At 39.2% G+C, this 16,810-nt stretch overlaps 1 protein-coding gene across 1 annotated transcript in view; it reads right to left on the bottom strand.

The window, feature by feature from the left end:
- LOC122816231 (piezo-type mechanosensitive ion channel component 2-like) overlaps positions 1-16,810 on the bottom strand; it is a 1,381,906-nt gene that overhangs the window by 40,015 nt on the left and 1,325,081 nt on the right. Inside the window, exon 50 of the mRNA XM_044088974.1 lies at positions 9,614-9,693. Within this exon, the coding sequence (XP_043944909.1) occupies positions 9,614-9,693 (80 nt within the window). The remainder of the gene's footprint in view (positions 1-9,613; positions 9,694-16,810) is intronic.

The raw sequence follows: 16,810 nt of genomic DNA, 5'->3' as shown, positions 1-16,810 counted from the left end.
GATTAGAAAGACCTTCTATATAGCCCACCTTATCATGAAAGGGTTCACATCTAGATCAAGAGAGGTCATTGTGCCCCTCTACTCATCACTTATCAGGCCCATAATTGAGTACAATGCCCCGTTTGGGATGTATCTTACCTGACACCTTCAGCAACTGGAAAGACCCCAAAAGTATCTCACCAAGAGGATCAAGGGGCTCAAACAGATGCCCTATGCAGTTCGGCTAAAGAAACTCCAGCTCTACTCAGTTGCGTACCGCCCACTCAGAGGCGATCTGTGTATGACGTATAACGCTATGTCCAACCCAGAATTAATGGACATGCTTCACCTCAGGAAATCCAAATCCCTTAGAGCTACACGCTCCAGAGACTTGAACCTCAGCACAGAAATAAATAGGACATGCTGGAGGGACAGATTCATATCCCAGAGGCTCCCTTCACTCTGGAACAAAATCCCAATCCATGTTAGTCAGAGCCCCTCACTGACCCTCTTCAAGAGAAATCTTGACGAGTGGATGGGAGATCGTAAGTTTACCCCTGGGATCTCTTCTGTGTCCCTGCTTGACAGAGGTACAGTAAACTAACCTTAAAAGGGCTACCTTCTGTGACCTACTACACAGAGGCACAGTCAACTAATCTAAAAGGGTGGCGAAAGCCAAACACACTCTGGCTAGGCTTATAAATGCCATAGGGCAGATAGCCTAGTATCAACCTATGAACCTATGAACCTAATACACTCTTAATAGAGTAATAATACTTAAGTCCTGGTTTTCTGAATGCATTTAATTTCAACTGCCAGCATAATTCTTTTTTCTCCAAAACACCATTGATGTCCCCTTCAAGCTCATCCATCTCCACACAGATTTATATAAATAACGTACACTGTAGGTACTGCAAGGTGGGTGGATGTGTGTACATGTCAACTGACACTGTAGTAAGCAGATTTTAATATATTTTTGGGGGTAAATATTTTCCAAGCATTGCATGGAAGCACTAACCATGCTAATTTTTTTCTTAGTTTGGCTTAACTGCTCTGTGCAGTAACTGTAATGCTTTGAGCAGCACTCAACCACATTATTCTACAGTGGTCTTAAGGAGATCTACCACTGAGCAAAACCTGCAGTCTCCCTGATTCCAACTCCCTGAAGGAAGCAGCCCTGGCATGATAAATTTAATTGTATATCACGAGACTGCAGTGTGTGCGAGGAGATTTTGCATCTTTGCTGGGTGTTTCTCTTTCCCTAGTGTTAGGAGACCATGAAGGTGGTATATTCAAATAAAAGAGCAACTGGAGAATTTTTTTAAAAAATTTCCCACGGGTTCAGACTGTGTGTTTTTCAACAAATGTACATAGTGAAGTTTGCTGTTGGGGAACTGTGGGTCGATTTATAGGTAGGGATCTATATATTTTTTCTTTTTTGCATGCTTGGTAATCATTACCATCTCTTGTGTAAGTCTCTTGGTAAGGCAGGAATCATTTTATATTTTCTAGTACATTAATTGTGTTAATCATTGCAACAGGATGTAGGAATGAGTGGGATTTAAACTTAAATCTCCAGGTTTGTAGCCAAGCACCCTAACTAATGAACTACACTGTGTAAGGTCAGTTTCTTGGTCTGAGGATAAGAAGCCTATTATGAATTTTTATTGTACAGATATATATGCTACTTCCTGTACGTGGTTTACTACCACCTCAGTAAAGAATGGACATAACTTAAGGTTAGAAAGCTATGGGTTTGCTGCTTGAGGTGCTTTATGGAACATTAAGGAAACATATGGTACTACCAGCAGTGGTGGTGGATGCCCCCCTCAGTGAATCTCTGCGCACCAAAATAGCACTGAAATGACTAACTTGGCAAGACAAAACACTTATTCAGTCTAATGCACAGATGATGTTTGTGTTCTCCATTCTTTGTTTGGTATCAACAGTTGGCAAAGTGTATTCATTTTAGGAGTAAAATGCAAGCACACAGTAACTCACTCATTTCACTGAGTATAATGAATGATGTGAGCAATACAATAACTTGTAAAAGCATTATTAAAGTGAAAAGATGGGCACTGTGTTTGTAGAACATTTCAAAACAGATGCAAGAGACTAGCCTGCATATAACATACAATATCTTTTTATTGTCTTGCTTCCTAGGAAATGGATTCAGTGGGAGTATTTTCTTAATGTCAGAACCAGAATATGAATTTAGAAAATAATAACAATTATTCTAGTATTTCTAAAAATAAAAGTTAGATGTCCCCTTTACAGGAGTTCCTTGCAGAATCTGTAAAGTTGATAAAAATTTTACATATCCAACTTGCAGTTTGTTAAACATTTGCTTAAATAATGCATATCTGCAGTGGGTGACAAATAAATATTCAGAAGTACTCCGCCAATATCTGCTATCTGTTTTATACCACATTAACAGCAAATAAACTTAAATAAAGTGATAAGCTTTACAGTGTATATAATATCCTATGCCTTAACATGCACTTTAAATTATTACTCAACTGTTAAAATGTTTCCTTACTACATTCCTCCATTTCTTTCTTGTTTCCCCTCTCACCCCCTAAAGCTAACTTTACCCCCCCTCACCCTCTAAAGGGCTCATATCTATACAGGAAGAATGCAGAGTCCCTGTAATCACAACTACGCAGGTAAAAGCTGCACTCTCTAAAGCCAAAAACACAGCATCCATGGGACTGGACCACATACCAGGCTGCATTTTACACGAACTTCAGAATGAAATGGCTCCACACCTAAGCACCATGTTAAATCATAATCTCACATCAGGCTTTGTGACCACCGAATGGCACACAGCAACAGTTATCCCACTCCACAAAGGGGGAGCCACCACTGATCCTGGGAACTATCGCCCATTAGCCTGACGAGCTTGGTCTGTAAGGCCATGGAACGTATCATCATGAAACTCATAAACAAAGACATTAGTAACCTCCAAACTCTGGACCCCACCCAGTTTGGGTTTGTAAAAGGCAGATCATGCCTCCTGAACCTGATTGGTTTCTTTGAGGCAGTCACCAAAGCTGTAGACAAGGGTAAGGTGGTTCACACAGCCTATCTTGACCTCGCCAAGGCTTTCAACACCATCCTCCATTCTGGAATTATAGCTAAACTCACTAAACTAGGTATAAATCCCTATGTCACAAGATGGGTTGCCAAATGGCTCACTGACAGAACCCACACTGTAATAGTTGCAGACTCCAAATCTGACTTCAAACCAGTGACAAGTGGAGTATCACAGGGTTTAGTCCTGGGAACTCTCCTGTTTGGTATCTACTTCTCTGAAGTACAGGCTAACACAAAAGGTCTTTGGCTAAAGATGTTCACAGATGACTGCAAACTAGGAGCCATAGTTGAGTCCTCAAATGATGTGGACATCCTACAGAAGGGCCTCACTGAAACAGATGCCTGGTGTCAGAGCCATGGCCTCAAGCTCAATGCTTAATGCCAAAAAGTGCATTGTAATCCCCATTGGTAAAAACTCTGTACCCATGAACTACCACATAGGTGGCAGTCTACTTAATGTCGAATGTGTGATAAGAGACCTGGGGACCCAGGTGGACAGTAGTCTCTCCTTTGATAATCACATCACCACAGTAGTCAGGAAATCCTTCTACATGGCACATTTCATCACAAAAGGGTTCTCATCTAAGAAAAAAGAGGTCATTGTTCCCCTCTACTCGATACTCATTAGACCCATTATAGAGTACAATGCCCTTTTGGAATGTACCTCACAAGACATCTGCAGCAGCTGGAAACACCACAGAAGTACCTCACAAAGAGTATTACTGGCCTCAAACAGATGCCCTACACTGACCATCTCAAAAAACTCCAGCTTTACTCTGTAGCATATTGCCTTCTCTGAGGTGATCTCTGCCTAACATATAAAGCTATGTCAAACCCAGAGCTGTTGGACATGCTACACCTAAGGAAATCCCAATCCCTATGAGCTATACGCTCTAGGGACCTAAACCTTGTCACCACAATAAACAGGACATGCTGGCTGGATAAATTACTGTCCCAGAGACTTCCCATACTCTGGAACAAGCTACCCATTTATGTCAAGCAAAGTTCATTAGCACTCTTCAAGAAAAATCTTGATAAGTGGATGGGAAATAGGAAATACACCCTGGGGATCACTTTGGTGGCTCTGCTCAACAGAGGCACAGGAAAATAACTTTTCTGGGTGGCATAAGCCAGCGAACCTTGTTGGCTAGGCTTACTTAGGCCCTTGGGCTGATAGACTAGTACCTAGCTATGAACCTATAAACCACTTTCAGCTGCTTTCCCTTGTAATACATTGCAGCTGATAAAGTGACTGTGCTCATATCCAGGCACTAGATGATATTTTGACTTGAGGCCTACGTATTTTGGAATCAAAGCATTAGTGTTTGCAAGATTCATATTTTGCTACTAACATTAATGTAAGGCTCTTCCTGACGACATTTTTCAGGAAGCTAGATTTCAGAACATGATTTTATGCAACCTAGTTTTCATGCATAGAGTTTGCATTTTTTTTTTTTACATTTTTCTATCAGTTTGGGTTTGTTTGTGTCCACTGCAATAGTCTGCTTATAGATAATGGTGTGTCTGCTGTTTACTGTTTAAATGAATGTATCTTGGTAAATGATATCTGTAGGTGCTTGTATTGAGACAGCTTTCATTTAGTACACTGTATTTATTTTATCCCCATTGCATTAGTAGTTTTAGGCTACTAATCAGCCATAATCTGAATGTGAATATGTGTGCCAAACAGGACAGCTGTGACCCTTGTTCATAGAGTTGGGTCTGAAGAAGATGCTACTAACTGCAGTCCAACAGGGGTCACAGGGTTCAGCACTGAGGACATTTTTGTAGCGTTCATTAAAGTAGATAGTTGTGGATCACCTGGTATTGGCTGAAGTATGTGGTTGGAGAGTTCACTTCCAACAAATGTGAGTTCTCTGAGTGGATGATTAAAGTTATATTTGCAAGGAGTGCAGAACTTAAACTGGGGTATAAGATTTGCTATAAAACAGGAGTCTAAGAATGGTGGGGTGTGAACTACAACCTATGGGTACAAGAAGAGTAATGAAATTTTGTAGGGATAAGACTTCAGTCCATCCTTCAGTAGTTCACTCTGCAGAGAGACAAAGAGTGAAAAGGAGAGGAAAATTTATACAAAAATTCAAAGCAGTGGTCAAGATTTAGGATGGTCTTAAGGAATAGCTTACAATATGGTAGTTAGGTGATTAGTGAATTGGTGTATCTGGGGTTTTAGAGGCTAGGCGAGGATTACATGATAGTACAAATGACACAGATATCACATGAGGATTACCTGATAGTGTGTATGACAGTGGTATCACATGAGGATTATATGATAGCATGTATGACGGTGATATCATGTGAGGATTACATGACAGTGCAGATGACACTGGTATCACATAAGGATTACATGAAAGTGTGTATGACAGTGGTATCACGTGAGGACTACATGATAGTGTGCATGACAGTGATATCACATCAAAATTGCATGACAGTGTCAATGACACCGGTATCACATCAGGATTACATGACAGTATGATTACCACTGGTATCACATGAGGATTACAGGATAGTATGTATGACAGTGGTATCATGTGAGGACTACATGATAGTGTGTATGACAGTGGTATCACATGAAGATTACATGATAGTGTGCATGACAGTTGTATCACATCAGGATTACATGATAGTGTGTATCACAGTGATATTGCATCACGATTACATGATAGTGTCAATGACACCGGTATCACATCAGGATTACATGACAGTATGATTCACATGAGGATTACAGGATAATATGTATGACGGTGGTATCATGTGAGGATTACATGATAGTGTGTATGACAGTTGTATCACATCAGGACTACATGATAGTGTGTATCACAGTGATATAGCATCAGGATTACATGATAGTGTCGATGACACCGTTATCACATCAGGATTACATGACAGTATGATTACCACTGGTATCACATGAGGATTACATGACAGTGTCTATGACAGTGGTATCATGTGAGGATTACATGATAGTGTGTATGACAGCGGTATCACATGAGGATTTCATGATAGTTTGCACGACAGTTGTATCACCTCAGGATTACATGACAATGTGGATGACAGTGGTATCGTGAGAATTACATGATAAGATGTATGACACTGGTATCATGTGAGGAATACATTATGATGTAGATGACACTGATATCATATAAGGAAAATAGAGCCCTGTATAATTTATAATGATATGTTGAAGTATAGGCTGACTGTGCATAGGAATGGCTCCTGCAGGGAAATGCCACTTACTCAGATTTGACTAGTGGGCCCAAAGACTGTTAGAATTTGGTAAGGAGAAATGGAGCTAATCAGCCGATGGAACACCTAGCTCAAATCGGTGGGAAGAGGGGTGCAAAGAGACCATTACATACACTAGAATGTTCAAGAGAAGGCAAAGAAAACAGGCTTCCAGAAGTAAAGAACATCAGAGCAGTGCTACACAGCACAACCACTGGTGGCCATGGATGGTGAAGACATTAGCTGAAGGCAAAAACATTTACAGAAGCTTTGTAGGATGGCTATCTGGCAGCCAGCACTTCCCAACCACTACCTAGAAAGAGAATGTGATTATTTATTAATAAGGCACTTCTTACTGGAAAGGGGGTACCTTCCCCCATGTGGTGATCTGTGTGGCTTCACCAAGTGGGACAGAAACGTATGATGCTTCATGAGGAAGTCACGATCACTAGCTGGAATGGATGACTGGGACCAGAAATGTAGCTGGGTATGTCAGGAATGCATGTAGCAGATGCTTCATGAGGAAGTCACGATCACTAGCTAGAATGGATGACTGGGACCAGAAATGTAGCTGGGTATGGCAGGAATGCATGTAGCAGGTATAAGACAAATCTTTCAGCAAGGAGAGTGAGCTAAACCATGGTTTATAGACTCTGTGTTTCCCCATCTTGTACAGAACAGGACAGACTAGGCAGATTAGGTGCTTCTCAATGACCCTTGGCATCTGTGCCTTTTTTTGCAGTTGTAATCTCATGTTCTCATTATAAATTTTAAGACTGCAATTGCAGTCCTCAGAATTATGAAATTACTATCACAGTTCTGGTCCATATATGCTGTGAGGTACACTGGAATTAGTATGTATAGTTAGTAGAAGTGGAATGCAGGGTAGATTGTCCCTCTACAAAACTAATTTAAACAGTGTAAAAGTAAATCTTTCTGTTCAATGTATTACTTTAGGAATCACACTTTATTTTTTTTACATTGTAGGGCTTGCAGTAGTCTGTCTCACATTTGTAATATAGAGCCTTCAAGCCCAGCACTGACTTATTCAAAATGAGTGCATATTGACTTGCTGTACATAACAGTTATTAGAAGAATCTATATCAGCTATAGTGATGTCTTTTTTTTATGTTTCATGAAGCGTCAATTTAGTTAAGCTTCACCTGAATTAAAGTCAGCCAAAGCTTTACTTTGGTGAAACTCTGAAAAACTGTTTTTTTTTTAAATGGGGCAAGCCTCACTGCAACCCTGTATACATTTATATATACTACGAACTCTAATGTCACATAACTAACTTCAGAGTAAAAAAGAGAATCGCCCACAAAAGGAATATCTAACAATATGCAAACTGAAACCCCACAGGCAGTGGTTTCATATGAATAACAGCGGTTTGGGAGCAGAACGTGACAGCTTTGAACCTTGCCCACTTAACACTTGATGAAGTGTATGATAAGAGGTGCTGTGTCTCAAACACTGTCACTGGCTGCGACTGATGAATGCCTCTCAATGTGCGAAGGAGGAGATGCTTCCAACAGTTGTAACACATAGTGATGGCCAGGCTCTGAACCTTGAACCCTCCAGCTCTAGATTCCTCATATCTTCATTGCTTTAGGGATATGCAATGTGTGCCTAATGACCTGCATAGCAGCAACAGTCTGTTACCCACAGATTAGACTGTTGTGTGCAGACTTTACAGACTTGTTGGCAAATGTATAAACTGAAGGATGACAAAGTGTGGCTTCTCAAGGCTTCAGTGATTGGTGTCCTTCTTGTCTTCCCAAATCCAGAATGACACTTATTGAAGCCTCCACTCCTTACCCAGACTGAACCTTGCACTGATCAGAGTCCCACACTCCACCTGTACCCAGCATGGCAGTGATGAATCTCAGCCTACCAGCATACAGACAGGCGGTTACTGGAGTCCCACAGCCTTTCAACAGCTAGCCTGCCAATGACTGGAGTCCCACACCCTTCTACTATTCAGCCTGCCAGTGACTGGAGCCCCACAACCTTCCAGTAATCATCCTGTCAGTGACTGGAGTCCCACAGCCTTCCAGTATTAAGCCTGTCAGTGACTGGAGTTCCACAGCCTACCTGTACCTATCCTGGCAGTGACTGGAGTCCCACAGCCTATCCTGTCAGTGACTGGAGTTCCACAGCCTACCTGTACCTATCCTGGCAGTGACTGGAGTTCCACAGCCTTTCAGTATTCAACCTGCCAGTGACTGGAGTTCCACAGCCTACCTGTACCCAGCCTGGCGGTGACTAGAGTCCCACAGTACCTCTGCATCCAGCCTGCCACCTACCCAGCTTGACAGTGTCTGGTGTTTCCTCTCTAAACACTCACAGTGGCTCCCTCCATTCATACTCATCTCGATAGTGGCTGACTTCTTCCCCCTCCATAATCAGTGTCATGGTCATTGGCTTATGTGCTTAACAGTTTGGTATGATAGGCATCTGTGTTTGCAATCCTACAGCTTCCATGACTATTAATGTTGTTGCTTCTAGATAGATTACTTGTCATATCAGTTACAGTGCCTGCCCCTTTTTTGATCCCCATGCTTAATGGGTCATCTATGTGCACATGGCACTAGTCCCTCAGCAGTGCCCCATGCACATGTAAATTAGGTGCTAATAGTTTACTTTCATGAACTTCATATTAGCTCATTGTAGAGTGACAGTCATACTACAATGTAAGAACCCATACCCTCTGAGATATGTGTTTTGTTGACACGATTAATTGGAAAAGACGTCAGTGACTAGGCTTAGCTGAATCCTGATTTCATCTAAACACATACAGTGTTTTGAGTGAGATTTTGAAACTGTGGGATAAGAAAGTTACCCTTAACCCTCAATGCTACACAATACTGAAGCTAGTATATTTAGAAACTTGGCAGGGGGCACAGCCTCCAATAAAAAAAAAATCTCTTTTTTGTATGACTGTTAAAATAGACATTGTCCATTAAAGCCATTTCTCCGTGGTTTGGTGGTTTGGTTTAACTGTCTTTCATGTAGCTCACCCCTACCTTCACTCCCATGTCCTGAGAACTGTGATGGTCACAGAGCAAGCCTCAAAAATGGCAGTGGACTGTTTCCATGGTTTCTGATGACAGTATGTGACCCTTAAGCTATGATACAACAGCATTTTACTTGAACAGAAGTAGGCCTTCCTCATGTTATAGCAGATGGGGATAGAAACTTCCATCTGGTTATGCTCAAGAATATTACCCTTGCTCATTAGTCTCTGTTGCTTCACTACAAGCTTGCTGTTTTTAGTTTTTGATACACTTACCCACTTGCAGACGATGCGCAATCTTTGCTTCTGGGCCCGAAGATGCTCTGATATATCTTGGAACAAGATTGTGAAGTAATCTATAAAAGAAGAAAATGTTTTTTTTTGACCGTTTTATAGGTTAATATTAGGTTATCAGTCTGCAGACTATTACAAACTTAGCCAACAACCAGAGTTCAGAATTAAACTCTGTACCTTGTATTTGTGATATTAAGATCTTAGCTATGATGCCAAATCTCCCTCCCTGTGATGTCTATACACTTATATACAGAATCATCTCATAAGAAAGCAGAGAAGTGTCCCAGGAACTTGACTGGTTGATTTTTTATTGCACTAATAACTAAAATAAATTTGAAACTCCATTAAATACATATTTCCATTCCATGTACTAGATAAAAAAGTAATATGTAATTAAGTAAACAAAAAATCAAAAATCTTTCTTTAAGTAAGTTATATTGAATAGCATTATAGACTAAATTTTGAAAATTTCAGTGCGTTGCAAATGTCATGACAGATATAATCAAATGAAAGGATGTGTTTGTGTACGCACAGATTATTAAGTTTGAAAAAAAGTACAGGATGTTCAGTACCACAGGAGGAAAAATTAAGGTAAAACAATTGCAATCAGTGACTTTATGCTTTCTTTGTTGTATGTTGTGAAGTATAGTGACGTGTATAATAATTAAATAACTTACTCTTAAAATTCTTTAAACTGTTTCAGTGCCATTCCTGTATGGTTATTTTAGAATGTGGATTTTTTCAGTTTCCTTTCTGCTGTATTTGCTGTTGTAGTAACACCAATTGCTTTGCCTACAGAATAACCATTTACTGTGCATACCACTGACTCCTTTACCCTGGGCCTTACTGGTTACTCCCAGGTCATCTGAAGCCATATTAGTTGTTGCATGGTTAAACATAAATTATTACGGTACAGCACCCCATTCTTATCTTACATGTCGCAGTGCTCCCCACATATATTATATTCCCATCCTTGCCTGACATGCTACATAACCTCTGTGAGCTGTGCCCCTTCCTCATGTCACAGAGCTCCCCACATATTACGCTCCCTTCCTTGCATGACATGCTACATAATGGGTCTATATTAGAAGACCGACTGTTTAGGTGATTGAACACCTAAACATCGATCTTCTAATATCGAACCGCACAATGTCAAATGTCCCAGGGGAAACACGTCCCTTGGCCACAACACAAAAAAATTACTTTACATCTAAATTAAGTGGGGGGCTTTGTCCCCACACCCCCCGATGTGGGGGCTGTGCTCCCCACACCCCCCCTAGTTAAATATACCAACTCTGAGAGCGCTCAACAGTAGGGAAATAGCAAACTCCGGCGAATGGCCAAGGGAAATCTTTCCCTGCGTTAAATCAGACATTCAACGTTTTTTTGCTTTTGATATTAGAAGATCGATGTTTAGGTGTTCGATCACCTAAACATTCAGTCTTCTAATATAGACCCCTACATAACCTCTGTGAGCTGTATCCCTTCTTCATGTCGCAGAGCTCCCCACATATACTACGCTCCCTTCCTTGCCTGACATGCCACATAACCTCTGTGAGCTGTGTTCCTTCCTCATGTCACAGACCTCCCCACATATATTACACTCCCTTCCTTGCCTGACATGCTATATAACCTCTGTGAGCTGTGTCCCTTCCTCATGTTACAGAGCTCCCCACATATGTTATGTTCTCTTCCTTGCCTGACACACTACATAACCTCTGTGAGTTGTGTCCCTTCCTTGCTGTCACTGTACAGCACTGCCCAGTGTGTTGCATGCCATCATCCATATCCAGGGCTTCTCTTCTTACCTTTCACTGTGCTTAACCCATCACCCCATTTCCCCTTCCTTATTTGAAAAATGCACCGATGGCAAAGCCTATCATCTGTTTTGTTACCTGGCATATTGTGGCCGACATCCTTTTTCTTAGTAGTTGTGTTGCGTGGTCCCCCTTACCCTTTGTCCTACCTGCATTTCACTTGATGTGCATTCTCACATGCTTACCAACCAAGGTTTATCCTATTATCAAACACCACCAAAATGGCCATATGTTTGCTCTGTATTGTTATTTTATGTATGCTGGGACTTGTTATCTGTAAATTATTGTTTAAGTGTGCAGTATTATATAGCCTGTTGCAAAACTGAATGCATTCCTGTGAACCTTGTGCAGATGCAGTTTATTAGCAAACCCTCTAAACCAGTTATTTATATCTTGATTTATCTGTGGTGCTGTTAACTTGTTTCTTTTCAGTGTATCCATCAATTTTCATTTTAATCTTTGTTCTTTATCTGTGCAATTTCTTTACCTGTTGATGACAGAAAACTCTGCAGGCTGATGTTTATGCAAATGAATACAGAACAATACTAGCTTCCTCCCAAAATCAGCAAATATACATGCAAACTAAGAAATTGGGGAGTGTGATCCCTCAGCTGAATAGTACCAGCTATTTGGTTGTGCAGGCTGTTCTCCTTCAAAAAGGTGACTTACCAAAACGTTGACTCCAGTAACACTGAGACCACAACAGGGACGATTTGCAACATCGAACTCCCGGAAAGGCGAATTTCACCTCCGGAAAACAAATCACTTGGCCACTACTGACTGTTACCCTGTCATCCACTATAGTGTGACCTCGGAGTTGTTATATTTAGGTAGGGGGGTGTGGGGGGTGCAGCCACACCCACTCCAGTGGGTTTTATGTATAATTTTATTTTTTCTAATACGATTCTTTAATTTAGTAATTATGTTATTTTCCTCAGTGGTGGCCAAGTAGTTGGTTTCCCAGAAAATAACATAATTATTAAATTAAGCCTACAGTATTAGAAAAAAAAAATTATACATAAAACCCACCAGACTGGGGGGCTTTGCCCCCCCCACCTAAATATGACAACTCTGAGATTGTACTATAGTGGAGGACAGGGCAAAGTTTGTCAGTGGTGGCCAAGTGGTTAGTTTCCTGGAGGTGTAATTTGCCATTCCGGGAATCCAGAGAATTATTCACAAAAGTTTTGTCCAAGCATCACAGTACAAAAGCATTGATTTTTTTTTTGTGTATTGCCTTACTTGCAATCCAACTCTCTTACTGGGAAAACCATAGCTTTGTCTATATGGGCCTTTGTACAGCATATTATCTTTGCCCATTAAATTTTAACCAGATTTGCCATAGCTTTCTTTCCAAGAAGAAAATGTGTTTTAATTTTATGGCTGTAATCCCTATCTGCAGAGATTCTTGAGCTCAGGAAAATAAAATTTGTCACTGCTTTCACTTCTTTTCCCTCATCTTTTGACAAACTGTTGATAGAGCTAGATGATGTAATCTTACTTTATTTTTTGCTGTTGAGAAGCAACTTAGCTTTTATACTTCTTGCTTTCACATTCAACTCAATACTGCTGAACTCCTCACTTTCAATCATCACAGTGGTATCATCCACATACTTCTGATTAAACTAACCCATTATTTTGTTTTATATATGCAACATATAATTCAAAAAAAGTAGGATGGCATATCTAGCTTTGTTGCACACTTTTCCTAATCTTGAACTAGTCAGTTTTTCAATCTTCAGGTCAAACTGATGCTTTCTAATCTGAATGCAGATTCATCAGGAGGTAAAACAGGTGATCTGGTATCCTCATTTGTCTAAGAAAAATTGCCACTGTTTGTTAAGGTCCACAAAGTTAAAGGCTTTGGAGTAGTCAATAAAGAGGAATCATATATTTTCTGGAACTCCCTGTTTTGCTCTGTTGTCCATTGGATGTTGTTAATTTGGTATCTGGTGGCTCTGCCCCTTCAAAAACCAACTTGCATGTCAGGCAGTTCTCATTCCTTACTTTGCTGGAATCTGACTTGCAGGATCTTGAACATTATCTTGACAGCATGGGAAACAAGTAGAATTGGTTGATAATTTGAATAATTTCGTATTACCCTTTTTCTGGATTGGAATATAAATTGATCTGTTCTGATCCAATAACCACTGTTCCATTTTTCAATTTGCTGGCATATTAACAAATTAGCAGCATAATTTTGCAAGATATTAAAAAATGTAGCTGGAATTCTATAATTTTCCTGTTGTTAGCAATGCTTCCAGGTGCCCATTTAATTTCACTCTCCACAATGTCTGGCACTGGATTTGATATTATACCATCATATGTATCAGTGATGTTGGGGTCCTTCTTACAATGATCCTTTATACATTGCTGCTCATTCTTATCTTCTGCTTGGCTCTTCTATCTTTGTCTGTTTTTATACTCAGTTTTTCCTGAAAGTCTCTGTTAACAACACAAATCTGCTCAAAGAGAACTTGTCTATCCCATTCTATTATCTTCTTCCAGTTCTTTACACTTCTCATTTAAATACGCCTTTTTATCTCTTCTTTTTATTCTTTGAAATTTTGCATTTAGCTTGATATATTTTACCCTATCTCCATTGCCTTATTATTCCTCTTTCCTCAGACATGTCTAAAGTCTCCACACAGCAATTTTGCCTTCTTATTTTTCTTTTGTATTTGGAATACTTTTGCTACTACCTTCTGTACAATATAGCAAATTTGTTTCCATAGTTCTTCATGCAATCTACCCACCAGATCTAAGCCTTTAAATGTGGGGTCCTCACTTTCACTACATATCCACTTTATGTATATATATATATATATATATATATATATATATATATATATATATATATATATATATACAAATGTACAGTCATTGAACCACAGGTGATTAATGCCAGCATTTAGAAAATCAACATACCAAAAAAAAAAGAAATTGAAAGAAAAAAAAGAGAGAGATTGATTGCAAAAAGAAGCAGTTTCCTTTTATGATCCAGTCATCAAAATCACACCACACACCCAGACATAATTTGTCTGAATAGTGGTAGTGTTATGGAAAGGGTTTTTCTAAGATAAGGTGCATGGCTCGGAGAAGAGGTAGGTTTAATGTTAGTATGCATTAGGAAGATGGGCAGGGGGGTGCTAAGGGTTTTTCTAATAAGATCTATGATTAGGGTTAGAGGCAGGGTTAGGGTTAGCAAGCATTACACAGGTGGGCAGGGAGCTGTACCCCATGCTAAACCTAACCCTTCATCTTACCTTGTAAATACCCTTTCCATAACACTAGCACTATACAAGACACTCAAGTACACAACACTAAATCTGTATCCTTACTTAGTCCATATTCTAATTATAACATGAATGCTCTTGCAAATATACTCAGCCTTCCATCTCCAGAATGTGGAAAACTGCCTCTCTTAATATGGAACAAATGGGCAAAATGTGGAACATTTAATAACAGATTACTAACAACGTCCCTCAGAATCTCACAGGATGGTTAAAATGAGTTACTTTATACCTATCAAAAGATCTTTTGATGAATTCATATGATTCTTTATTATTTTCCATTGATATCAATTAAAAAATTCTTACCACTAAATCTCTGAGAGACCCTTTTAATGTGGGGCAATGAGGAATGTGAACATTTTAAGACTCAAAAATGAAGAAATGTCCCTCCTAATGAGGTACACTTGAGAGGTATTGCTCCCACCTCTAATGATGGAATCTTCATTACACCTGAAGGTGTTGGCATTAGTTTCTCATGCCTACACTTATCTTACCAGCTATCTCATTCAGCCCTCCTTCCTAATTACATCTTTGATGAACAGAACACTTACCTCTATTTCAGTTATTCACTCTGTTGCTGAACTACTCATACATATAGCAATATGTTATCTATACCTGTATCTACATGTACAATATATCTATATCTGTATCTCACTATCTATCTAGCTATCTATATATCTATCTATCTAAACAGCACCAATGAGGAAACTATATAATTTAGGTTCACATTTATTTGACCAGTTTCACTGCGAACTGCAGCTTCATCAGTAATGGTGATGACACAGCAATGACTCAGTTAAATGACAGAAAATCATGCCGTTCCATTTTAAACATTAAATCATATAAATCCACAGCAACTGTGTTTTATCACTAACCATAATATCATGGTTAAATATATGTATAAATTTAGTGCTGCTCGGATTGATATTCAATCACTATAAATGTAACCACTATAAAGACGGCTGATAGATATAAACACTGAAGAAAGTAATAATGTACATTTATACCTGGAAAAAAGAATGCACCCATTAAGGTAATCTATAATTTTTCTTTATCATCCAACAACTTATTCAAATATATTTCAGAGGTATTTAATGCCTATTTTATCAAATCTATACCTATAAAAGTAAAAAATACAGCCTGGATGATCCAGAGAATAGTTGTAGAGAATGCTCCTCAAGTTTTTACATCTTAAATCACTCAGATGTCAGGAGATTCTCTCCTTAAAAGCCCAGAAGGTGCATCCAGTATAAAAGCAGTCATAAAAACATTGTGTCAAATGTATCAACCATCTTGTGGCACAAGTTATGACACTCCTAATATAAAAAGTTTTATTACTATTGAGAGTGATAAAACTGCTTGTACTCAAAATATGTACACATAAGCTAAAGTTTCCACGGGTTGAAAATCCCTTTAACAGTGAAACACTCTTAAATACATGACATGGATTGCACTCTACCTTATGATAGTTAAAATATTGTGCCAAATTATTATTATTTCTGTAACTATATTTACATCAGTCTGGTAACACATTGGCTAATACATTATCAGCCAATAATATATTCCGGTATATTTATTAACAACCTGGGTAACCAAATAAAAATTGGCCCCATGTGTAGTAGTGAAAGGTATTGTATAACCCTTTCTTTGTCTTTATATGTTACCAAGGGTAAACATGAAAATACATCAGCATCGGACTTGGCCTTGTTTAGGTCTTGGATAATGGAAGACCAATGTTTAAATCTATGTATTAAATCCCTACTGTATTTATTGTATTCACTTTTGTTACTACAAATTATTTTTGTCTGCTTAAACTGGGATTTGAGTATATTTCTGTAATATGTGGTAGGTGACAACTATCTATATATCCATTTTCATTTCAGCAAAGTGAATGACACTTATATATAAAATCCATTTCCCTGTAACCTGTTTTTTCTTTTAAAGAGCCATGGAGATGCTGGGGTCTATCCTGGCAGCCAGTGAGCTCGAGGCACAATGCACTGAAGGCCATTCTGGATGGAGTGTGTGAGAGTGAGTGAGTGTGTGTGTGTGTGTGTGTGTGTGTGTGT

Source organism: Protopterus annectens, chromosome 12.part0, assembly GCF_019279795.1.
Source record: "Protopterus annectens isolate FY-2018-M chromosome 12.part0, PAN1.0, whole genome shotgun sequence".
Lineage (NCBI taxonomy): Eukaryota > Metazoa > Chordata > Ceratodontiformes > Protopteridae > Protopterus > Protopterus annectens.
Note: the sequence above shows the minus strand (reverse complement) of the source record. Positions and strands in the feature narration are given on the sequence as shown.